At 45.4% G+C, this 27,050-nt stretch overlaps 1 protein-coding gene and 1 non-coding gene across 3 annotated transcripts in view; both read left to right on the top strand.

Annotated features, from left to right (window-relative positions):
• LOC121545987 (chemokine-like protein TAFA-5) overlaps positions 1 to 27,050 on the top strand; it is a 76,921-nt gene that overhangs the window by 14,777 nt on the left and 35,094 nt on the right. For both annotated transcript variants that reach the window (XM_045209305.1, XM_045209304.1), the window contains exons 3-4: positions 16,006 to 16,155; positions 21,035 to 21,162. In XM_045209305.1, coding sequence (XP_045065240.1) covers positions 16,006 to 16,155; positions 21,035 to 21,162 — 278 coding nt within the window. The remainder of the gene's footprint in view (positions 1 to 16,005; positions 16,156 to 21,034; positions 21,163 to 27,050) is intronic.
• Positions 2,680 to 2,734, top strand: LOC121546855. Its single transcript, XR_005996445.1, has one exon. It is a non-coding gene; the product is annotated as a U7 small nuclear RNA (small nuclear RNA).

Below are 27,050 nucleotides of genomic sequence, written 5' to 3'. Positions count from 1 at the left end.
ATTTGTTTACGTGCTACTGTAGGTTCACCAGCTGACCTTTATCAAGACACCCATGTTGACTGGATTCCCACTGTGAAGATGAGCAATGCTACAGCAGCATCAGTTTCAACTTCTACTTTGTCCTTTTCCAGATATGAAAGGAGACGTCCCTCAGTTATACGAGATGGGTGTCATATGCTGTGCTTTGCCTATCTGAATGATTCTGTTGTGTCATTTTAGTAGAGAGCACCTTCACCTTGTCGTCATGACAAAAGTGCCCCCTTAAACCATATGCATATATAAAATATAATTTGAAAAGTGTAAAAGACTATTGTTAATGATATTGTAAACATACTGTACTTTAATAATAGGCTATATTGTTGTATGGGTGAAATGAAAAGTATTGTCATCTCTGCTTTGCCTAGCCCCATTGAATAAAAAATATTTCTTATAGCCCAACTATTTTCTTTCTTTTATAATTTAAACACATTTAGCATAGCATAGACAATGTAATTGTTTTGGTGGTCTTAGGCAAACCATCTTCATTATCACAGTAGCACCTCCAAGTGCCACTCAGACCTTCTGGGAGAAAAGTATCTGACATTGAACTTGGTGGTAGTAGTTGTGTGTAGGTTTTAATCTAAGGATCCCATCATCTCCTGCTTCCATACATTTCACCACCTAGATTACAAGGGTTGGATTTGCTTACAAGGCATGTACAAAATCCAGTATAATGATTAGCCTCATATATATATTGTCTACTGGTATCATTTTTAAATTGAGAACATAAAGCTGAACAATATGTTAACAATGTGTGAGTTAAGCTATTCTCTGCTTCAGATGCACAATGTCAAGGGCTGCATTGCAAATGCCCATAAGGCTAATGCCATCGTACTGTAGGCCAGTGGTTCCCAACTCCAGTCCTCCAGTACCCCCAACAGTACAATTTATTTTAGCCCCGGACAAACACACCTGATTCAACTAGTCAACTAATCATCAGGCCCTCTGAGTTGAATGAGGTATGTTTGTCCGGGGCTACAACAAAAATGTGTGCTGTTGGATGGTACTCAAGGACTGGAGTTAGGAACCACTGCTGTAGGCCTATGGCTGCATTGGCGTTGCATGCCATCGTCAGCTGCATAATGGTTTCACATGGCTGATATCCTGAAAAAATTGTGACAATCAAATAAAACTAATTGGAGAGCTTATGACTGAACAAAATGGTCATGTTCTTTTGAGAATACAACACAGAAACAGAAATTAGAGACAGATTCCCTTCCCTCTTTATTGCAGGATTCTGATCAACATCAACCCTAGTTCATCTTGAATAATAGTTAAGTTAAGAATGAAAACAAGTTTAAACTTAACTTCAAAGAATCAACACTATTTCATATAATTTCAAAGTGTACAAGTAAGCTAACTCATATGTAAAGGTTAGACATTTTAGTAACAAGTAGGCTATTATTACTAAAACATAATTTCAGGTGAACAACAAAAAGTAAATACCAGAGGTGGCCAACTTCGCTCCACTGATCCATGATCTACGGGGGGAGCAGACTTATGTTCCTGCCTAGCAATAGCACACTTGATTATTAACTCATTAGGTTTGGTACATTAAATCAGATGTGTTAGTGCTGGGCTGGAACAGAAGCCTGCACACCCAGCAGGGTTGGCATGCTCCAGTTGTAATAGGTTTATACATTGTGTGTGACTTTTAAACTGTTCACAAAATGTGCTAACATAGGTACACATATAATCCATGGTATACAAGGATGTACCCTTATTCTCTTGGGACATTCATTGGGACCTCTTCATCTGCAGACAGGGTTTTACGGATCTCTGTATCTGAGGACAGAAAACATCACAAAAGAAACAGGCTGCATTATACTGAAATTAGACAGCCCTGAATATTATGTTGCAATATCTCTCTGTCCTCAGTTTTTCTCACTAGGGACTGGAACTGGAGAATATTTTCATAATGTCCTCCCACAAAGGTACCTGCCCTATCCAGAGTAGCCTACTCTCCCTTCTGACAGATGGAACTGCTACCTAATCCTTTCACCATCTTCCATGGCTGTTAGCTAGCTACCTAGCTACAAATGCATTTAGAGTTACAACAATAAATACGTAAATCGCTAGCTAACTAGCTAATATGAAGTTAGCAAGCTGGTGAGCAGCTCATTTGAGTTAGCCTGTACACTAAGTTTCTGTAGCAAGCTAGCTAATAATACATCATTTTTTATCATTTTCAAAATATATTTACTTACTTGAATAGGTTCTTCCACTGCCTCCATTTTCTGGGTCCTTAGAAATATGAAATAATAGGCAATCTTCCCGACGTTTCCGGTGGTAGCAAAACACAGCCAGCCATGTGGACGATTGGGGAACTTTCAACAGACTGACTTTAGTCTTCCAAAATGGCGCCTGGTGTAGTTGCTAGATGATTTGTGACGCAACTGGAAGCCCTCTATAGAATTGTGTATGCTGTTGAATACTATACTACACACTGCAGTATCCCTCGATTGTGTAGTGCTTACTATGCCCATTCCCCTCCCCACTATCCTAATTTGTGCCACCCATGAGTGAGAAACCTACATGCTAAGTATATACCATATATTGTGTTCCCTACATGTTAGAGAAAAGAGCAGAAGCGCTGAACATAGCCGTTCAGATCCCAGTCCTAACAACTTACAGGTTATGTACAATTTGCGCTTTTAGTATTTGTCCAGTAGGTTTCCTCGATCAGAAAGCCCAACAATTGAACAAAAATATTATAATAAAAAAGATAATGAAACAAAAGATAAAAAAAAAAAAAACTATTAGTAAATACCAAGGGTGAAAGTAGATTTCATTTCTTGTGCACCGTAACATTGTATTGGCCTAATCATAGAATTACATATAGAATCCCTATTAGTTCAATAGGAGCTATGTGGGCCTAGTTTTAAAGATTTGTCATTTAACTTTTAAAATGTATTACTTTTTATTGTGGCATAAACACAATGAGTCATGGTGTTTTTTTATCTGATTGTCAAACAATCACTTCAAAGGCCTCCTTTACTAGGCTACCCATGCACATTCATCCACTCCCAACATATTTCGAGCCTCCAAACAGTGGTCAATGGAAAGAGATATCTGTTACACAAAACACCAAAAAGTGTAATGACATTTGGCAATTGTCATTAGGGCAGAATTGATGCATCCACTGCTGTCTGTGCGCGTCTCGGTGTCGGCCACTCATCTCTGCCTTGGTAAATGTCTGTGTTCTCCTCGACCCACATCGCATTTTGGAGCGTAGGCTATACCACCTGTTTTCAAGTCCTTTTTCAAGTCCGCTCATTTTTCATGCCTCTGACATGTGGTAATGATAAATAATGGTGTAATAGCCTACAGTTTTCTTGACATTTTGTTTTGATTATTGTAATAGGCTCATGTTTTACCGGTACGGCGTACCCCACTGTATATTTTGCCGGGACGCAGTACCAGACCGTATCATCTTACTTTCACCCCTGGTAAATACTAAAGTATATTATAGTAATGTTCGCAAAAACACTACAGTAAACACTACAGTATACTACAGTCATATATGCAAAAATACTACAGTAAATACTACAGTTGTCACGGATCCCCCCGGTACTGCTGCTCACCAGTTCCGGAGGTCTACGTCACCGGCTTTCTAGGCGTCACTGACATGGATCATTACCACCAACCCCGGACTGTCTTATCTCATTACGCACACCTGGTTCCCATTCCCCCTGATTAGTATGTGTATATATGTGCCCTCTGTTCCCCATTGTCCTTGTGTAGAGGTTACACCTCGCTCTTTGTTTGGGTTACATCCCTTTTGTGTGTATATATATATATATATATATATATATATATATATATATCAGTGGGGAGAACAAGTATTTGATACACTGCCGATTTTGCAGGTTTTCCTACTTACAAAGCATGTTGAGGTCTGTAATTTTTATCATAGGTACACTTCAACTGTGAGAGACTGAATCTAAAACAAAAATCCAGTAATTCCAGTAAATAAGTAATTAATTTGTATTTTATTGCATGACATAAGTATTTGATACATCAGAAAAGCTGAACTTAATATTTGGTACAGAAGCCTTTGTTTGCAATTACAGAGATCATACGTTTCCTGTAGGTCTTGACCAGGTTTGCACACACTGCAGCAGGGATTTTGGCCCACTCCTCCATACAGACCTTCTCCAGATCCTTCAGGTTTCGGGGCTGTCGCTGGGCAATACAGACTTTCAGCTCCCTCCAAAGATTTTCTATTGGGTTCAGGTCTGGAGACTGGCTAGGCCACTCCAGGACCTTGACATGCTTCTTACGGAGCCACTCCTTAGTTGCCCTGGCTGTGTGTTGTCATGCTGGAAGACCCAGCCACGACCCATCTTCAATGCTCTTACTGAGGGAAGGTTGTTGGCCAAGATCTCGCGACACATCGCCCCATCCATCCTCCCCTCAATACGGTGCAGTCGTCCTGTCCCCTTTGCAGAAAAGCATCCCTAAAGAATGATGTTTCCACCTCCATGCTTCACGGTTGGGATGGTGTTCTTGGGGTTGTACTCATCCTTCTTCTTCCTCCAAACACGGCGAGTGTTCAAATACTTGTTCTCCCCACTGTGTATTGTATATATATATATATATATATATATATATATATATATATATATATATATATATATATATATATATAACATGTGTTTGTGTTGGGTGGAGAAATAAACCCCTAATACGTATTCCTGCCCCTGTCTTCTAATCATTATACAATGTGACAGAATAATCAACCCATAAAAATGGAGACAGCGGGAAAGGCCCAGCTGGCGACCATTGTAGAGATAGTCCAGCATCACGAGGACTGTCTCTCCAGACTCGGCAGTGCCATGGACAGCGTGCTGGCAACCATCCTGCGGTTGGAGGGGAAAGTGCAGTGTAATCAGGGAAGTTAACGTGGATGGTGAAATGCGCAGCAGAGGGCTCTGAACGGGTGTGGGTTTGCGCTACCTGGGGTGACGTGAGAGTGCCCTGCCTGCCGCCTCCAGAACCAGAAGAACTCTGACGACATCGTGCAGCAGAATGTCCTCTCTTGCCACAAGAGTGACACTGGATCTGTCATCCTCCATTCTCCCGGAACGCTGACCACCCAGCTCCATCGGAACGTGATCCGGGTTGAGTGGGGGTGAAACGGGCTGGCCCCTTCCAGGACGTCCTCTCGAAGCCAGCAGGTTGTCCAACTGGATAGCCATGTCCACCAGTTGGTTGAAGGTCAACGTGGTATCCCGTCAGGCTAGCGCCCTTCGGACGTCCTCACGCAGGCTGCATCGGAAGTGGTCGATGAGGGCCCCCTCTTTCCACCCGGACCCAGCCGCTAGAGTTCTAAACTCCAGGGCAAATTCTTGCGCGGTCCTCGTCCACTGCCTCAGATGGACCAGACGCTCGCCCGCCTCTCTTCTTTGGGGGGGATGATCGAAGACTGCCCGGAAGAGGCGAGCGAACTCTCTGTAGTTATCCAAAGCGTCTCATCCTCCAGGGCTTTCCCCGAGAGGCAGGAGACGAGGGTCGGGCACCTTCTCCCGATCCGATGGAGCAGGGCTGATGGTGTTGAAATAGAGGTCCAGCTGCAGGAGGAAACCCTGGCAGCGGGCCGCTGTCCCGTTATACAGGTGAATACCTCTGGGTGCTGGTGTCAGGGTGGCTGGATCCGGTCGCTCAGCTGGTTCCGCAGGGTCGGGTCCTCTCCTCTCCAGGCGCTGGACGGCCTGAAGAACCCGATCCATCGCTTCGCCCAAGCTGGCTAATATGTTGGAATGCTCCCCGACCTGCTCAAAGACTCCAGGCATATTCCCTGCTCCTGTGCGATTCTGTAGAGGGTGATTTGGACGGAGTCAGGAGCAAGAGGTATAAATCACAGAATAATGGTTTATTCTGCCAATACAGCGGTTCGCAGCAATGCGTAAAACAACTACAGTGCGACTTCATGGCGCACTGGGAAAAACAAAACACACGGGTGAATATCCCGGCGATAAAGTACATAATGCTCCACCGAGCTATCGACACCTCCACATGGAAACAATCACACACAAAGACATGGGGGGCAGACGGAATACTTATACATGGAATGATGAGGGGATATGAACCAGGTGTGTGTAAAAAACTAAATGGTATGATGAGAAGAGGAGCATCAGTGGCCAGAAGGCCTGTGACGATGAATGCCGAAGCCTGCCCGAACAAGGAGAGGCGGCACCTTCGAAGGAAGTCGTGACACTATTGGCCAATGTACAGTCGCTTGATAATAAAGTGGACGAACTAGAAGCACGTATATCCTATCAAAGGGACATTAAAAACGTATGTTTCACCGAGTCATGGCTGAACGACGACATGAATAACATACAGCTGGCGGGTTATACACTGTATCGGCAGGATAGAACAGCAGCCTCTGGTAAGACAAGGGGTGGTGGTCTATGTATATTTGTAAACAACAGCTGGTGCACGATATCTAAGGAAGTCTCAAGGTTTTGCTGATCTGAGGTAGAGTATCTCATGATAAGCTGTAGACCACACTACCTACCAAGAGAGTTTTCATCTATATTCTTCGTAGCTGTCTATTTACCACCACAAATTGATGCTGGCACTAAGACCGCACTCAATGAACTGTATACGGCCATAAGCAAACAGGAAAACGCTCATCCAGAGGCGGCGCTCCTAGTGCCCGGGGACTTTAATGCAGGGAACTTAAATCCGTTTTACCTAATTTCTACCAGCATGTTAAATGTGCAACCAGAGGGAAAAAAACTCTAGACCACCTTTACTCCACACACAGAGACACGTACAAAGCTCTCCCTCGCCCTTCATTTGGCAAATCTGAACATAATTATATCCTCCTGATTCCTGCTTACAAGCAAAAACTAAAGCAGGAAGAACCAGTGACTCGGTCAATAAAACAGTGGTCAGATGATGCAGTTGCTAAACTACAGGACTGTTTTGCTAGCACAGACTGGAATATATTCCGGGATTATTCCGATGGCATTGAGGAGTACACATCAGTCATTGGTTTCATCAATAAGTGCATCGATGATGTCGTCCCCACAGTGACTGTATGTACATACCCCAACCAGAAGCCATGGATTACAGGCAACATCCGCACCGAGCTAAAGGGTAGAGCTGCCGCTTTCAAGGACGGGACTCTAACCCGGAAGCTTATAAGAAATCACTCATGACTGTTTGGCCAGGCACGACTCCAACACCATCATTAAGTTTGCCAATGACACAACAGTGGTTGGCCTGATCACTGACAACGACAAGACAGCCTATAGGGAGGAGGTCAGAGACCTGTCCGTGTGGTGCCAGGACAACAACCTCTCCCTCAACGTGATCAAGACAAAGGAGATCATTGTGGACTACAGGAAAATTAAGAGGACCGTGCACGCCCCCATTCTCATCAACAGGGCTGTAGTGGAGCAGGTTGAGAGCTTCAAGTTCCTTGGTGTCCACATCACCAACAAACTAACATGATCCAAGCACACCAAGACAGTCGTGAAGAGGGCACTACAAAACCTATTCCCCCTAAGGAGACTGAAAATATTTGGCATGGGTCCTCAGATACTCAAAATGTTCTACAGCTGCACCATCGAGAGCATTCTGACTGGTTGTATCACTGCCTGGTGTGGCAACTGCTCGGCCTCCGACCGAAAGGTGCCACAGAGGGTGGTGCGTACGGCCCAGTTCATCACTGGGGCCAAGCTTCCTGCCTTCCAGGACCTCTATACCAGGCGGTGTCAGAGGAAGGACCTAAAAATTGTCAGAGACTGTTCTCTCTGCTACCGCACGTCCAGCGATACCGGAGCGCCAAGTCTTGGTCCAAGAGGCTTCTAAACAGCTTCTACCCCCAAGCTATAAGACTCCTGAACATCTAATCATATGGCTACTCAGACTATTTTGCCACAACTTTGGAAGTATGCTTGGGGTCATTGTCCATTTGGAAGACTCATTTGCGACCAAGCTTTAACTTCCTGACTGATGTCTTGAGATGTTGCTTCAATATATCCAAATAATTTTCCTTCCTCATAATGCCATCTATTTTGTGAAGTGCACCAGTCCCTCCTGCAGCAAAGCACCCCCACAGCATGATGCTGCCACCCCCGTGCTTCACGGTTGGGATGGTGTTCTTCGGCTTGCAAATGACCCTCTTTTTCCTCCAAACATAACGATGGTCATTATGGCCAAACAGTTCTATTTTTGTTTCATCAGACCAGAGGACATTTCTCCAAAAAGTACAATCTTTGTCCACATGTGCAGTTGCAAACCGTAGTCTGACTACGGTTTGCAACTAGTCCGTAGTTTGGAGCAGTGGCTTCTTCCTTGCTGAGCGGCCTTTCAGGTTATGTCGATATAGGAGTTGTTTTACTGTGGATATAGATAATTTTGTACCTGTTTCCTCCAGCATCTTCACAAGGTCCTTTGCTGTTGTTCTGGGATTGATTTGCACTTTTTGCACCAAGGATGAACCAGACTTTTTGAGGTCTACAATTTCTTGGTTGATTTCTTTTGATTTTCCCATGATGTCAAGCAAAGAGGCTATGAGTTTGAAGGTAGGCCTTGAAATACATCCACAGGTACACCTCCAATTGACTCAAATGATGTCAATTAGCCTATCAGAAGCTTCTAAAGCCATTACATAATTTTCTGGAATTTTCCAAGCTGTTTAAAGACACAGTCAACTTAGTGTATGTAAACTTCTGACCCACTGGAATTGTGATACTGTGAATTACAAGTGAAATAATCTGTCTGTAAACAATTGTTGGAAAAATTACTTGTGTCATGCACAAAGTAGATGTCCTAACCGACTTGCCAAAACTATAGTTTGGTAACAAGAAATTTGTGGAGTGGTTGAAAAACGAGTTTTAATGACTCCAACCTAAGTGTATGTAAACTTCCGACTTCAAATGTACATACAGTGGGGAAAAAAAGTATTTAGTCAGCCACCAATTGTGCAAGTTCTCACACTTAAAAAGATGAGAGAGGCCTGTAAAAATCCAGAAAATCACATTGTAGGATTTTTAATGAATTTATTTGCAAATTATGGTGGAAAATAAGTATTTGGTCACCTACAAACAAGCAAGATTTCTGGCTCTCACAGACCTGTAACTTCTTCTTTAAGAGGCTCCTCTGTCCTCCACTCGTTACCTGTATTAATGGCACCTGTTTGAACTTGTTATCAGTATAAAAGACACCTGTCCACAACCTCAAACAGTCACACTCCAAACTCCACTATGGCCAAGACCAAAGAGCTGTCAAAGGACACCAGAAACAAAATTGTAGACCTGCACCAGGCTGGGAAGACTGAATCTGCAATAGGTAAGCAGCTTGGTTTGAAGAAATCAACTGTGGGAGCAATTATTAAGAAATGGAAGACATACAAGACCACTGATAATCTCCCTCGATCTGGGGCTCCACGCAAGATCTCACCCCGTGGGGTCAAAATGATCACAAGAACGGTGAGCAAAAATCCCAGAACCACACGGGGGGACCTAGTGAATGACCTGCAGAGAGCTGGGACCAAAGTAACAAAGCCTACCATCAGTAACACACTACGCCGCCAGGGACTCAAATCCTGCAGTGCCAGACGTGTCCCCCTGCTTAAGCATGTCCAGGCCCGTCTGAAGTTTGCTAGAGTGCATTTGGATGATCCAGAAGAGGATTGGGAGAATGTCAGATGAAACCAAAATAGAACTTTTTGGTCAAAACTCAACTCGTCGTGTTTGGAGGACAAAGAATGCTGAGTTGCATCCAAAGAACACCATACCTACTGTGAAGCATGGGGGTGGAAACATCATGCTTTGGGGCTGCAAAGGGACCAGGACGACTGATCCGTGTAAAGGAAAGAATGAATGGGGCCATGTATCGTGAGATTTTGAGTGAAAACCTCCTTCCATCAGCAAGGGCATTGAAGATGAAACGTAGCTGGGTCTTTCAGCATGACAATGATCCCAAACACACCGCCCGGGCAACGAAGGAGTGGCTTCGTAAGAAGCATTTCAAGGTCCTGGAGTGGCCTAGCCAGTCTCCAGATCTCAACCCCATAGAAAATCTTTGGAGGGAGTTGAAAGTCTGTGTTGCCCAGCGACAGCCCCAAAACATCACTGCTCTAGAGGTGATCTGCATGGAGGAATGGGCCAAAATACCAGCAACAGTGTGTGAAAACCTTGTGAAGACTTACAGAAAACGTTTGACCTGTGTCATTGCCAACAAAGGGTGTATAACAAAGTATTGAGAAACTTTTGTTATTGACCAAATACGTATTTTCCACCATAATTTGCAAATAAATTCATAAAAAATCCTACAATGTGATTTTCTGGATTTTTTTTCCTCATTTTGTTTGTCATAGTTGACGTGTACCTATGATGAAAGTTACAGGCCTCTCTCATCTTTTTAAGTGGGAGAACTTGCACAATTGGTGGCTGACTAAATACTATTTTTCCCCACTGTATTACCTCAATTACCTCGACTAACCTGTGCCCACGCACATTGACTCTGTACTGGTACCCCCTGTGTATAGCCTCGTTATTGTTATTTTACTGATGCTCTTTAAATATTTGTTTGTTTTATTTCTTAATTTTTTTTTGTTTAATGTGTTTTTGTTATTTTTTTGGTATTCTTTCTTAAAATGGCATTGTTGGTTAAGGGCTTGTAAAGTAAGCATTTCACCTGTTGTATTCGGCGCATGTGACAAATACTATTTTATTTTATTTGACAGTAGGTTAAACATTACAGGGACATAAATGTGTGTTAATCTACTGTAGGCGTCAAAGTTTAATGAGAGGTATTTTGAAAACTTACCAGACGACCAACTCCTACTGTTGCTGCCGTGTTAAGTTAGCAGAAAATGTGGAACATTAATAATAATGATAATAATAATATCATAATTTAAGCCATAGTTAAAACATGTTTTTGATCCCATAGCTTTTGCCTGGAGTATACAGTAAATACAGTATACTGAATTATTGAAACTTAAGTCACACATATAACCATAATTTCAATACGTTTACATGAAAATTGCACATTCGAAATCAAACTGCACACTGTGAATTCGCTTTGAGGTTTTGTGTGTGTGCATGTGTTTGCATGTGTGTGTGTGTATGTGTGTGGGTGTGTGTGTGTGTGTATCCATGCATCTCTGTAAATGGGCACGTGTGTGTGTGTGACTCAGTGATAAGATAATTTCCCCAGTGGAGCTAGTCTCTCTACTCGGTAGCGGGTGCCAGCGCCTGTAGATGTCATGTGTGATGGAAACCAGAGCGTGGGTGACCCCCCTGCCATCCCTCACTCTGTGCCCTGCCGTAAGTGCATTTCATAATCTGAAATAGAGGCGAGGCCAAGCGTCTCTGCGCCACCAAGTGACAGAAACACCCTGTCATATGAATTAACTCCTGCTCGGCGTGATGGAGTGGGCTGCAGTGGCTTAGGGCACATTTAGAAGCCTGTAATGTTCTGCACTGTCTCCCTCCATCTCTCTCTCTCTCCCTCCTCCCTCCCTCTCTCCTCTAGGCTTATCGCATGTGGTCCCATTCATCTGGTAGCTGTTGAAACATGGGGAGAGCATTGATATCTGATGGCAGAGCCGTAACCTCCAACAAACTGCCTGACAGAGTGGGGGGAGGGACGGGGATGTGCTGAATATGTAGTGGGGAGGGGGGGTGTGTGAGACTGTGTGAGACTGAGTGTGTGAGACTGGCGGTGTCCGAATACCCATACTTGCGTCCTAAATAGTAGGCCGTTTGAGTATGCAAAAAAAGAAAGTTTGATAGTATGTGACATTTAGAAAATGAAGTATACTTTAAATGCCCGGATGTCATACTCATTTAGGCTTTTCATCTAGTAGAATTCGCAGCAAAATTTCAGGAATTTCACAGCCACAATGCATTGGAAGAGGGGCTGCGAGTTTTGAAAGTTAGATCTCCAAGTAAACAACAAAACAACTTGGAAGATGGTGAATAGCGAAGCTTCTGTGGTGGTGGTGGTGTAAGTCGTTTTTTATTCATAACTATTATTTCTTTATTTTGTACTGTTTTTGGTCAAGTCATTTTTTAAAACCCAAACTGGACTTTTTTTTAAATGATATCGGTACATCTACTGTTGGGTGTTTGTATTTTACGTTCAACATTTTAAAAAATCACTCGCACATCTTGTTGCAGGTGCATGGTAACGATTATATACGTTGAAAGAAAAAAGATACCTGCTCTTGCTAGTATCACTTTTTTATTGAAGCTTACATGTCGGCCTATTGGCCTTCGTCAGTGTGATGAGGTGATGTCGAAGGAGTCAGGCGCAGGAGGGTAAATCACAGAATAACAGGCTTTATTCCGCAAATACAGAGTTACGCGTCAAAAACACTTCAGTATCTAGACCCGATCATCCGGTACCAAGACCGGGGCCTCACGGCAGTGGCGGTCAGCGCTGGCCTTCTGGCGACGCACGGCGCGCTGGAGGTAAACGTGAGCAGCATTCCACATCTCCTCCGCGTGCCGAAACCAGTCATCCACTGCAGGAGCTTCGGTCTGGCTCTGATGCCACGGTGCCAGAACCGGCTGATAACCTAAAACACATTGAAAGGGCGATAGGTTAGTGGAGGAGTGGGGGAGAGAGTTCTGAGCATATTCTGCCCATGGCAAGAAAACCGACCACTCCCCCAGCCGGTCCTGGCAGTAGGACCGCAGGAACCTACCCACATATTGATTTACCCGTTCCACCTGCCCATTACTGTCGGGGTAAAACCCAGAGGTCAGTGCGTCTGCCTTCACGTTCTTCGTACCCGGGATGTAAGATAGTGTAAAATCAAACCGGGTGAAGAATAGGGCCCACCTGGCCTGGCGAGGATTCAGCCTCCTTACTGCCCGGATGTACTCCAGGTTATGATGATCCGTCCAGACGAGGAAAGGGTGTTTCGCCCCTCGAGCCAGTGCCTCCACATGGTCAGGGCTTGGACAACAGCCAACAACGCCCGATCACCAACATTGTAGTTCTGCTCCACCGGGCTGAGCTTCTTGGAGAAGAAGGCACAGGGGCGGAGCTTGGGTGGTGTGCCAGAGCGTTGAGATAGGACAGTGCCTATCCCTACCTCGGACGCATCCACCTACACTACGAACGGTAGGGATGGATCAGGATTGTACAGGGGCTGAGGTGAACAGAACCCTCAGGTTACTGAAGGCCCTGTCAGCCTCAGCAGACCAGCGGAGCCGGGACGGCCCACCCTTCAACAGAGATGTGATGGGAGCTGCGACCTTGCCAAAGCCCCGGATAAACCTCTGATTGTAGTTGGCAAAGCCAATAAAGCACTGCACCTCCTTAACCATGGTTGGAGTCAGCCAATTACGCACGGCTGAAATGCGATCTCCCTCCATCTCCACACCTGAGGTGGTAATGCGGTATCCGAGGAAGGAGAGGACTGTTGGAAAAACAGACACTTTTCTGCCTTGGCATAAAGGTCATGTTCCAACAGTCGGGCCAGCACTTTGCGAACCAGGAACACATGCTCGGCACGCATAGCGAAATACACCACAGCATTCCTCTACTCTCAAGCTTCAGATGACTCTTCAATTGATACATGCTTAGGCCTTCGGTTAACTCAAGTTTACTCCAAATACGTTGTTCCAAATGCTAGCTATTTAGCTCCGCTGTAGTGAAAGGTGGGGCTACAGACGATCCTTTCAGGTTTATAATCGAAGCCGTAACTGATGGTACTTTCAATACAACAGGGAACTCTGAAAAACATACTTGGACAAGGAAAAACCATTTTGAACGGTCATCCAACTCGGAATAACAAGTCGGTATTTCCTAATTGACTTTAACAAGGCAGCTTAATTTTTTAACTTTTCTGCTACATTGGCATCATTCACTAATTGTTATATTTGGTGTTCAGCAGGGAAGACTGATGGAGACTGATTCAACTGTGTGTGATGAGATTATTTATTGACCAGCTACCAACAGTGGTCATACGTTTTGTTTCTGTTTGAATTCAGGGTGTGAAGTAGATTTTATTTATTCCTGGTACAGGACCTCCTACAGTTGAAGTCGGAAGTTTACATACACTTAGGTTGGAGTCATTAAAACTCGTTTTTCAACCACTCCACTAATTTCTTGTTATCAAACTATAGTTTTTGGATGTCGGTTAGGACATCTACTTTGTGCATGACACAAGTAATTTTTCCAACAATTGTTTACAGACAGATTATTTCACTTATAATTCACTGTATCACAATTCCAGTGGGTCAGAAGTTTACATACACTAAGTTGACTGTGCCTTTGAACAGCTTGGAAAATTCAGACCTTTATCCCATATAAATTCTGTGGAGGGAGCTGAAGGTTCGAGCCGCCAAACGTCAGCCTCGAAACCTTAATGACTTGGAGAAGATCTGCAAAGAGGAGTGGAACAAAATCCCTCCTGAGATGTGTGCAAACCTGGTGGCCAACTAAAAGAAACGTCTCTGTGATTGTCAACAAGGGTTTTGCCACCAAGTACTAAGTCATGTTTTGCAGAGGGGTCAAATACTTATTTCCCTCATTAAAATGCAAATCAATTTATAACATTTTTGACATGTGTTTTTATGGATTTTTTTGTTGTTGTAATGATGGCATGTCATAGTATTGTGGGGACAGAGATAGAGTTACTGGATAAGTGATTTGGTTCCACTGAGTCTACATTCCTTGTGTCAAAGTAGATTACTGATGTTTAGGGTAGTGTGATTGATGGACAGGATGTAGGGTAATAATAACAGAGACAGGGAAAGGCCGCTCAGCAAGGAAGAAGCCATTGCTCCAAAACCGCCATAAAAAAGCCAGACTACGGTTTGCAACTGCACATGTGGACAAAGATCTTACTTTTTGGAGAAATGTCCTCTGGTCTGATGAAACAAAAATATAACTTTTTGGCCATAATGACCATCGTTATGTTTGGAGGAAAAAGGGGACTGCTTGCAAGCCGAAGAACACCATCCCAACCGTGAAGCACGGGGGTGGCAGCATCATGCTGTGGGGGTGCTTTGCTGCAGGAGGGACTGGTGCACTTCACAAAATAGATGGCATCATGAGGAAGGAAAATGATGTGGATATATTGAAGCAACATCTCAAGACATCAGTCAGGAAATTAAAGAATGGGTCTTCCAAATGGACAATGACCCCAAGCATACTTCCAAAGTTGTAGCAAAATGGCTTAAGGACAACAAAGTCAAGGTATTGGAGTGGCCATCACAAAGCCCTGACCTCAATCCTATAGAACATTTGTGGGCAGAACTGAAAAAGCGTGTTCGAGCAAGGAGACCTACAAACCAGTTACACCAGCTCAGTGTCGGCCACTCATCTCTGCCTTTGCAAAATGTCTGCGTTCTCCTCGAACCACATTGCATTTTGGAGCGTAGGCTGTACCACCCGTTTTCAAGTCCATTCGCTCATTTTTCATGCCTCTGACATGCGGTATTGATAGATAATGGTGTACAGTTTTCTTGACATTTTGTTTGGCTCATGCTTTACCTGTACTGCGTACAACCACTACTTATTTTGCCGGGACGCCGTACCAGACCTTACTGTCTTATTTTCACCCCTGTTTGAACTGCATTGTGGGAATGAGGTGAAATAATGTCTCAAGCCAGGAAGTAGAGCTGAAAGTTAATTTTCATGGAGCAACCTTGTACGTCTTAATATTTAATTTCTGGCAAAGTCATAAAGAAGCACCTATGACCTAAAATTGAGCAAGGGACTATTCCATTGATTCCACTGTGCCAGGCAGCTCAATCAAGCGCAGCTGAAGCATTAGAAAGAAAATAAATGCTATTTGAATACTGGTCTGGATGAGAGCTTCTGCTGAATGACTGTAATGTAACATAGACTGTGTCTGAAATTGCATCTTATTTCATGTATAGTGCACTACATTTGGTTAAAAGTAGTGCGCTACATAGGGAATATAGGATGCCATTGGAGATACAGACAAAGGAATGGACTCTCCCTTTGTTGTCTCTGCAGGCCAGTTGGCTGTGGGCACCTGTGAGATTGTGATGCTCAACAGAGACAGCAGCGTGCCCAGATGCACCATCGCCCATCAGACTGCCCGCTGTGCCTGCAGGAGAGGCCAGATCGCTGGCACCACGAAGGCCAGGCCTGCCTGCGTCGATGGTGAGTGTCAACAATTTCAGTTAAGTTAAGGCTGTATCTAGTGTTATAAAATTCATCAGAGGATTTCGGATTTCATGCTTATTCCCTCCTGATTCTAGGAATCTTCCAACTGGGATTTCTGGAAAACTTGGGAATTTTCCAACCCAAGCTGTATCTCTCCATGTCACGTTCGTTGAGTAAAGGATGGGACCAAGGTGCAGCGTGGTATGCGTACATAGTCGTTTATTATACAAACACCGACAAAATCACAAAATCCAACAGAACGTGAAGTTCAAGAGGCTAAACATCAAACACACCAAACAGAAACAAGATCCCACAACATACGTAGGCAAAATGGCTACCTAAGTATGATCCCCAATCAGAGACAACGATCGACAGCTGCCTCTGATTGGGAACCACACCCGGCCAACATAGAAATACACATTCTAGATAATCACATAGATATTCACACCCTGACCAAACCAACTAGAGATCTCTATGTCAGGGCGTGACAGTACCCCCCTCCCCCAAAGGTGCGGACTCCGGCCGCAAAACCTGACTCATTAGGGGAGGGTCCAGGTGGGCATTTAGCCTCGGTGGCGGCTCCGGCTCCGGCGCGACGTCAACCTTACTGTCCTCTCCTTTTCTGGCTCCCCGTTGCACACCTGGTCCGGTCTGGACCCCGGCGCGATGCTTCCCCTCTCAGTCCTCCCACGATGCACCAAGCCCTGTCTGGACCCTGGTGTGGGAGGCCCCGACCCTGGAGAGGGGTTGACGTCTGGGCCTGGACCGGGAATCCTCCTGTGATGCACCAAGCCCTGTCTGGACCCTGGTGTGGGAGGCCCCGACCCTGAAGAGGGGTTGACGTCTGGTTCTGGCTCTGCAGTCCTCCCGCGATGTACCAAGTCCTGTCTGGACCCTGGTGTGGGAGAGTAGACGACCGGACCTGGACTAGGCACCGGTGGAGCGGACTGCACTGGCACTGGAGTGGAGCAGCTGACCGGAGCTAGACTAGGCACCGGTGGAGCGGACTGCTCTGGCACTGGAGTGGAGCAGCTGACCAGAGCTGGACTAGGCATCGGTGGAGCGGACTGCTCTGGCACTGGAGTGGAGCAGCTGACCGGAGCTGGACTAGGCACCAGTGGAGCGGACTGCTCTGACCCTGGACTGGACCGTACCGGGCTGGGGACACGCACCACTAGTCTGGTGCGAGGAGCAGGCACGGGCCGTACCTTGTTGCCTTCCTATGTTGTGGGATCTTGTTTCTGTTTGGCGTGTTTGATGTTTAGCCTCTTGAACTTCACGTACGGTCCTGTACGGACTGTACAGGACTGGAGACACGCACCACTGGTTTGGTGCGAGGAGCAGGAACGGGCCGTACCGGGCTGGAGACACGCACCACTGGTTTGGTGCGAGGAGCAGGCATGGAGTGCACCGGTCTGGAGACACGCAACACTGGTTTGGTGCGAGGAGCAGGCATGGGCCATACCGGTCTGTGAAGGCGCACTGGCGGCACAGTGCGTAAAGCCGGCGCATAGCCTGGTGCCTGCACGGTCACACGCTCCTCAAAGCGAGTGCGGGGAGTTGGCTCTGCTAAACCTGGCTCCGCCAGCCTCTGCTCTAAGGCCCGAGCTCTCTGCTGCTGGAGGGTTAACTCCTCTCTCAGCTCCTCATGTTGCCTGGCCAGCTCCTCTCTCCATGCATCCACTGACTCCTTCTCCCTGTGGGCCTCCTGCAGCGCCTCCTTCTGAAGGGAGAAAACCTGCTCCCTCTTCTCTATCAGCCCCCGTAAGGTGGTGGTCTCCTCTCTCAGAGTGCTGAGCTGCAGGTCTTCCAGGGCCTCCTGCTGCGTCGCCCACCACCCTGTGTGCCCTCCCCCCAAAATATTATTGGGGCTGCCTCTCTGGCTTCCTTAGCGGTCGGTACCGTCGGCGTCGCCGTTGATCCTCTCCTGCATGGGCTTCCTCCTTCGCCCAGGGTCCTTTACAGGCTAATATCTTCTCCAATGTCCAAAATGTCTTCTCCACCTGTGTCCAGGGTGTCTGCTCCTCCTGGCCATGCTGCTTGGTCCGTTGGTGGTGGGATCTTCTGTCACGTTTGTTGAGTAAAGGATCGGACCAAGGTGCAGCGTGGTATGCGTACATAGTCGTTTATTATACAAACACGGACAAAATAACAAAATCCAACAGAATGTGAAGTTCAAGAGGCTAAACATCAAACACGCCAAACAGAAACAAAATCCCACAACATAGGTAGGCAAAATGGCTACCTAAGTATGATCCCCAATCAGAGACAACGATCGACAGCTGCCTCTGATTGGGAACCACACCCGGCCAACATAGAAATACACATTCTAGATAATCACATAGATATTCACACCCTGACCAAACTAACTAGATATCTCTATGTCAGGGCGTGACACTCCTTGATCATCTTTATCTGACATGGAGATCAACCAAACTTGACTACCCCTGGCCCGCACTGCTCTGCAGTACATAAACAACAGGCCATATCTGGCGTAACGTGTGCCTATCTGGTACCACGCAGTCTTTGTAATACTGTCTCTGCAGACAGCTCCCCATATCGATCCGGCAATGCTAATTAAGTAAGAGAGAACTATGATTACAGCAGCAGGAAATTGATTATTATTGGCTGATAGGGTTGTAAGGGTTCCCCAAACCCACGGTTTGGTACGTATTGCGGTTTAGGGGTCACGGTTCGGTTTCAGTACAGCGGGAAAATGTAATTCCAATGTTCAGCATTCACAACGTTCCTTGCATTGTCTGTTGTGACCGGATTGTTATGTTGGGTCTCACAAGTTTCCACTCTGATGCTGCATTTGTAACAATGTGGGAGGTGGGAATTGACCAGTTGTGAAGTCTTAAATACCAGCGTGGCCACGCAGTCGTGGGCGAACAGGGAGTACAGGAGGGGACTAAGCACCCACCCCTATGGGGCCCCTGTGTTGAGCGTCCGAGTGGCCTCTCAAAGCACTTCATGATTACAGAAGTGAGTGCTACAGGGCGGTAGTCATTGTGCCATGAAGCCTTGGGGACAGGAATGATGGTGGTCATTTTGAAACGTGGGGATTACAGACTGGGAAAGGAGAGTTTTAAAATCACCATGAATATGCCTGCAAGCTGTTCTGCGCATGCTCTGAGAACGCGCCCTGGAATACCGTCGGGCCCCGCGGCCTTGCGGGTGTTGACCTGATTAAAGACCTTTCTCACGTCGGCCTCGGAGAGCGAGATCACCCAATCCTCTGGGTCGGTGACAGCCCTCACACCCGGCACAATGTTGTGGTTGTCAAAGCGTGCATAAAATGTGTTGAGTGCATCTGGTTGAGAGGCATTGTTGTGCAGATCACGGTTGGATCTTCCTTTGTAATCCATAATGGACTGTAGCCCCTGCCACATACAGGGTTTCTCACTGATAATTACCAGTTTTAGGACCATTCAAGGGGATTTTTCCCAGTCGTATGTGGTAAATTCCCACGTCCCACTTGGTTATGAACGCACCATGACACTGCCTCCTTTAGTGCCAGATGCTCACTTATGACTCTCATAAAGGGGGTGTGTCTGTAGAACGGTACATCTCCCACTCCGTTGTAATGTGATAGTCAGTGATTTCTGGGATCCTTGGGACATTCCTACCCTAACCCTAACCTTAACCATAACCCTTACGTAACCCTAACCCTTACATTAACCATTTTACATTTCAAGTTCAGTGGGGTAGGGACGTCCCAAGGAACCCGGATAGCACGGACCATAATGTGATGGGCTGTCACTGTTATTGAAAACTTCGGCTTTGGTTTGCTTATGTAAAGTGGGTACTACCTGTTTGCTGAAATGGATGCAAGAGGGAAGTTCCTAACGTGGCTCAAGCACTTTCGGGAGGTGCTGAAACCCCCTATTCTCAACCCCCGAGAATGGCCGCATTTCTTTGGCCCAGTCAGAATCAGCTGCCATCGTACAGAACTAGTTCCGGTTGCGCCTCACAAAAGGACAGTTTGAATTGAGGCTATTAAGATTAGAATGTGCGCATAATCTCTAGTTGTTTTAATGGAATAGCCTGAAAAAACAAAATTCAGCTCAGATTTACTCAAGAGGCATAGGCCTACAACACAGCATAGGGTTTTTATCTGGTAAATATTTATTTTATGTATTCCTTCAGGTTCCCAGTGCAGACTGAACCGAGGTCCCTGCACCGGACGGTTCGGTACAAATACTTATACTGTTACACCCCTACTGGCTGCCCGTCGCGGAACTCGCGCTCCGTTAATAGTCAGTCCATTAAAGACGGACCTGTTGCTCACTGGCTGCCACTATGGAGAATGGGAACGCTTTCTGTCATTACATCTCTTAATGGAATTACAGCATAGAGACATAGTGAAGACATTGGTGGTCAGTTGATTTGATTTGTGGCAACTGCAATTGATCACTACTTACCATAGTGGGTTTGGGAACTTTGCCTGTAAATATAACTGTGGAGGTAAATGGAAATGTAGAGGTCTTGATGGTTATTCAGCTTCTCTTTCTATCTTTTTCTCCCCCCCACAAGAGTGGCCATCATTACGTTACGTCTAGACTGATGACATTCAAAGGATCTAATCAAGAACCACTGATTGTGAAGTACCTCTCTTTCACTCTCTCTCTCTCTATCTAGATATATATCATCTCTCTCCCCCGTCTCTCTCCCCCCTCTCTCTCTCTCCTCGCTCTCTCACACTCTCCTTGCTCTCTGGTTTTTATTACTGTTGAAATGCACTAAAGTATGACTTAAAAGGTTGATACACAGTAGCTAAATCGAGCTTGGTTCTAACTCTTGGTCCCCCCCCTCTCTTTCTCTGTCTCTCTGTCTCTCTCTCTCTCTCTTCTCTCCCTTATTTCTGTCCCCTCAGTGCGTATTGTGAGGAGCAGACAGTGGTGTGAGATGGCGCCTTGCTTGGAGGGAGAGGTGTGTGGCCTCCTCTTCAACCGCTCTGGCTGGACCTGTACCAAAGGCAGTGGCCACATCAAGACAGTCACGGTAAGATGTAGCCTCAGAGAGTCATGTATGGAGTACATATTGAAACATGCAACTGCCATTAGCATTGTAACAGGGATGGAGAAAGGGGAATTTATATGGATTTTGAATAATGTGGATCTGTAACTGTGCAGTTATCATTGGTTGTACATTACTTTGATACACAATTATGATACACCAAGTGAGAGACATAGAGAAAGAGAGAGAGTGTGTGTGAGTAAGTGTGTATGTGCGTGTGCAATTGTGTGTGTGTGTGTGGGGGGGGGGTGACAGAGAGAGAGAGAGAGAGCTGGCATTTTTGTGGCCAGCCCAACAGCTTGCCAGGGTTGAGGACCTGAGGCGGCCCGGCAGCTGGAATGCCTTGGCCAACCATCGGCTTTGTGTTTCACCACGTTGGATTGTGCATACAATGTGTGTGTTAGTGGTGCGCGGGTAAGCTGTTTGTTCACCCGCACCTGCCCGCAATTGCTAATAACCCATCCGCAACTGCACGACAATATGTGATAAAGTGAAAATCTGAGGCCCGCACCCAACCCTAACCCGCAAATATAGAAAATGCGCTATAGGCTACAGTCAAAGACTGCAGAATGATTTTTTTGACAGTGGGTGTAGGATTTGGTTTTCCCTGATTTAGATATGTTTCTGCTTATAATTTACGACATCTTTGTAGGCTATTTGTTAGTCAACTTGCCTATAATTAGATAGTGTTTGTGTGCGTGTGTGTGTATTATAATTTCCCATCATAAGAATGTATCCCCATTTCCCAATCAAATATCTTCATCGATACCACAAAATCTGTCAACACTCATAAAACTCGACACAGGCTTGTATAAAATGCATCATTAAAGAAATGGTGTAATGTACACGAAAAAGTGGAGCCGTGTATTAAATGCATTATGAAGAACATTTTGTAATGTAGGCTCCACGAAATATTAAATGAGTTATGAAGAAAATTGTGTAGGCCTACTGTTGCCTACACGAAAAAAGGGCCTTTCTGACTACAAGTGCACCAGTATCCCAAAGTATTAAGCGAGTATTGTATTGGCATAAAACATTTTTTTTTAAACAACGTAATGCTACTATTATAAATATTTCGGTGACAACCTGATTGATTAACGATATTGGGTTGTTAACACGTTGTTGTTTTTTATATAAATACATGTGGGACACATAACAAATGCAGTAAGAGAAGATGGCTGCCGTTTTACAGCCCTCTAACCAATTGGACTATTATGTGTGTTTTTCCGCGTTATTTGTAATTTATTTTGTACATAATGTTTCTGCCATCGTCTCTTATAACCAAAAAGAGCTTCTGGATATCAGGACAGCGATTACTCACCTCGTATTGGACGAATAATTTTTCTTAAACGAGGTGGCCGCGAAGGATATCCTACAGACACCCGACAAGGCCCAAATCCCCGTCATTCGCATGAGGAAGAGACGGAGATATCGTGGACGCAGGTCGGGATGCCTTGTAAGGATCCGACGGCGAGCGAGTAAACTGCCGCTCACATCAATCCTATTAGCCAATCTTCAATCATTGGAAAATAAATTGGATGACCTAAGATTACGGTTATCCTACCAACGGGACATTAAAAACTGTAATATCTTAAGTTTCACCGAGTCGTGGCTGAACGACGACATGGATAACATACAGCTAGCGGGCTATGCGCTACATCGGCAGGATAGAACGGCTGAGTGCCAAGTCTAGGTCCAAAAGACTTCTCAACAGCTTCTACCCCCAAGCCATAAGACTCCTGAACAGCTAATCATGGCTACCCGGACTATTTGCACTACCCCCCCAACCCATCTTTTTACGCTGCTGCTACTCTGTTAATTATTTATGCATAGTCACTTTAACTCTACCCACATGTACATATTACTTCAACTACCTCAACTAGCCGGTGCCCCCGCACATTGACTCTGCACCGGTACCCCCCTGTATATATAGCCTCCCTACTGTTATTTTATTTTACTTCTGCTCTTTTTTTCTCAACACTTTTTTGTTGTTGTTTTATTTTACTTTTTTATTAAAAATAAATGCACTGTTGGTTAAGGGCTGTAAGTAAGCATTTCACTGTAATGTCTGCACCTGTTGTATTCGGCGCATGTGGCCAATAACATTTGATTTGATTTGATTTAGAACACCATTGCCCATCATGCATTGCTCTAATGACTTTCAAAAGATTGTTCCGAAGTTTGCCCCCCAAAAATGTATTTTCCTATGAATTAAGTCACACAAAAATTTTCCACCTGCCGGAATTCAGCCGACTTGGCCGGCATCTTACCAGAATCCCCCCAGCGGCCCGAAGTGGCCCGATGCAAATGTTTAGAAATGTATACAAAATTTCCCAATTTAGTAATTTTTTATATTGCTATTATACATTTTATACATACAAATTATACCCATCCATAAAGTTTTTAATTCTGATCAATTGCCTTACACAAAGTATCAAAATACTAAAATACTACTTAAACAGGAAAGACTGAAAGAATTTAATTTAAATGTTTATTTTATTTTCTGATCACAGAAACAATGAGAAGTAGTTTGATTTTGTCTATTTAAGCTTTCTTTCTATTTAAGCTCTGGTAGGCAAACAGTTTTCTCCATCACTCGTCCAAGGTCCGGTCACTTCTCACTTGCTCTCTCCTTTTTCTCCCTCCATCCATCGTTTTATGTATTTTTTATCTCCACATCAGGAACTCCAGAATGGCTGTGACGCACAAAAATATCAGAAAGAGAGAAAATAGAACACTTATTGAAATACTCCCTGAAATATGACTCATAGTTTATGCAAGTCCCCTATCCATACAAAATAGTTTTATCAACGGCTTTTTGTAAAATATTTCCAGTTCATTATATTCTTCCTGCCTTGAAAACTGTGTTGTAATAATGAACTTCCCTGCTGACAATCAAATTGACATGATGGCCTGTTTTATTTAATGAATCACTTCTGTGACAGTATGCCTCTCTGCCCAATGCAGTGGCCTTGAAAGCAAACTTACAGATAACAACACTTTTTAAGGCAAGAGGTTCAAAAGCCTGTTTCCCATTGGCCCCTCTCCAATTCATTTTCATGGCCAAACCATTTGTAAGGAGTTTTGAGAGGATTCTCCACACATTCTCCTTGGTGGTCATCCCTCCAGACAGTTCCAAATATATGGTCTGAAAAACAATGATTAATATAATACTAATTTGAAGAAAGCTGGAATGGTCCTCTGGGTCAGATTGTCACTTGGTTGATTACTTTTCAGCAATACATGTAATGATATAATGATATCTTGTCATACCAGGTTCTTTTTTAAGTCTGAAAGTTTACCCTCAACTCTCCTCAAGTCTTCCAGCGAGGACATTGGAAGTCGAAGGTCTGTCAAATCTGGAACCTCATCCAGGGTTGATCTGTTCGCCTGGAGCTTTTGCAGCTGCAGCAAAATCAGCTTTAGCTGTTGCTTAATCATTTCTATGGAGGTTAAGATCTCACGAAGAATTGCTGCAAAAATACAAAACAGAATACAGTTGTGTTTTATCCCTCACATAACATTTACATTTACATTTTACATTTACGTCATTTAGCAGACGCTCTTATCCAGAGCAACTTACAAATTGGTGCATTCACCTTATAGCCAGTGGGATTACCACTTTACAATATGTTGTTTTTTTTTTGTGGGGGGGTAGAAGGATTACTTTATCCTATCCCAGGAATTCCTTAAAGAGGTGGGGTTTCAAGTGTCTCCGGAAGGTGGTGAGTGACTCCGCTGTCCTGGCGTCGTGAGGGAGCTTGTTCCACCATTGGGGTGCCAGAGCAGCGAACAGTTTTGACTGGGCTGAGCGGGAACTGTGCTTCCGCAGAGGTAGGGGGGCCAGCAGGCCAGAGGTGGATGAACGCAATGCCCTCGTTTGGGTGTAGGGACTGATCAGAGCCTGAAGGTACGGAGGTGCCGTTCCCCTCACAGCTCTGTAGGCAAGCACCATGGTCTTGTAGCAGATGCGAGCTTCAACTGGAAGCCAGTGGAGTGTGCGGAGGAGTAGGGTGACGTGAGAGAACTTGGGAAGGTTGAACACCAGACGGGCTGCGACATTCTGGATGAGTTGTAGGGGTTTAATGGCACAGGCAGGGAGCCCAGCCAACAGCGAGTTGCAGTAATCCAGACGGGAGATGACAAGGGCCTGGATTAGGACCTGTGCCGCTTCCTGTGTAAGGCAGGGTCGTACTCTCCGAATGTTGTAGAGCATGAACCTACAGGATCGGGTCACCGCCTTGATGTTAGCGGAGAACGACAGGGTGTTGTCCAGGGTCACGCCAAGGCTCTTCGCACTCTGGGAGGAGGACACAATGAAGTTGTCAACCGTGATGGTGAGATCATGGAACGGGCAGTCCTTCCCCGGGAGGAAGAGCAGCTCCGTCTTGCCGAGGTTCAGCTTGAGGTGGTGATCCGTCATCCACACTGATATGTCTACCAGACATGCATAGATGCGATTCGCCACCTGGTTATCAGAAGGGGGAAAGGAGAAGATTAGTTGTGTGTCGTCTGCGTAGCAATGATAGGAGAGGCCATGTGAGGATATGACAGAGCCAAGTGACTTGGTGTATAGCAATAATAGGAGAGGACCTAGAACTGAGCCCTGGGGGACACCAGTGGTGAGAGCACGTGGTGCGGAGACAGATTCTCGCCACGCCACTTGGTAGGAGCGACCGGTCAGGTAGGACGCAATCCAAGAGTGAGCCGCGCCGGAGATGCCCAACTCGGAGAGGGTGGAGAGGAGGATCTGATGGTTCACAGTATCAAAGGCAGCAGACAGGTCTAGAAGGACAAGAGCAGAGGAGAGAGAGTTAGCTTTAGCAGTGCATAGAGCCTCCGTGACACAGAGAAGAGCAGTCTCAGTTGAATGACCAGTCTTGAAACCTGACTGGTTTGGATCAAGAAGGTCATTCTGAGAGAGATAGCAAGAGACGGCACGCTCAAGAGTTTTGGAGAGAAAAGAAAGAAGGGATACTGGTCTGTAGTTGTTGACATCAGAGGGATCGAGTGTTGGTTTTTCGAGAAGGGGTGCAACTCTCGAAGAGATGATAGGATGGAAGAGGAGAGAGTAGCGGGAGAGAGAGCGAAGGTTGCGACGGCGCATTACCGTCTGAGTAGGGGCAGAGTGAGTAGTGTTGGAGGAGAGCGAGAGAGAAAAGGATACAAAGTAGTGGTCGGAGACATGGAGGGGAGTTGCAGTGAGATTAGTAGAAGAACAGCATCTAGTAAAGATGAGGTCAAGCGTATTGCCTGCCTTGTGAGTAGGGGGGACGGTGAGAGGGTGAGGTCAAAAGAGGAGAGGAGTGGAAAGAAGGAGGCAGAGAGAAATTAGTCAAAGGTAGACGTAGGGAGGTTGAAGTCACCCAGAACTGTGAGGGGTGAGCCATCCTCAGGAAAGGAACTTATGAAGGCGTCAAGCTCATTGATGAACTCTCCAAGGGAACCTGGAGGGCGATAAATGACAAGGATGTTAAGCTTGAATGGGCTAATGACTGTGACAGCATGGAATTCAAATGAGGAGATAGACAGATGGGTCAGGGGAAAAAGAGAGAATGTCCACTTGGGAGAGATGAGGATTCCTGTGCCACCACCCCGCTGACCAGATGCTCTCGGGGTATGCGAGAACACATGGTCTGACGAGGAGAGAGCAGTAGGAGTAGCAGTGTTTTCAGTGGTAATCCATGTTTCCGTCAGCGCCAAGAAGTCGAGGGACTGGAGGGTAGCATAGGCTGAGATGAATTCTTTCAGTAGTTAAAGTTATAAAGGATAATAAAGATAACTATAAACAACATAATCAACGCAATCACATTATAGATCAGGGGTGGGCAACTTTGATGTTGGTGGGGGCCACAATATGTACCTTACATGTA

The sequence above is a fragment of the Coregonus clupeaformis genome, chromosome 30, assembly GCF_020615455.1.
Source record: "Coregonus clupeaformis isolate EN_2021a chromosome 30, ASM2061545v1, whole genome shotgun sequence".
NCBI classification, from domain to species: domain Eukaryota; kingdom Metazoa; phylum Chordata; class Actinopteri; order Salmoniformes; family Salmonidae; genus Coregonus; species Coregonus clupeaformis.
The sequence above is the reverse complement of the archived record's forward strand: the minus strand, read 5'-3'. Positions and strand labels throughout refer to the sequence as shown.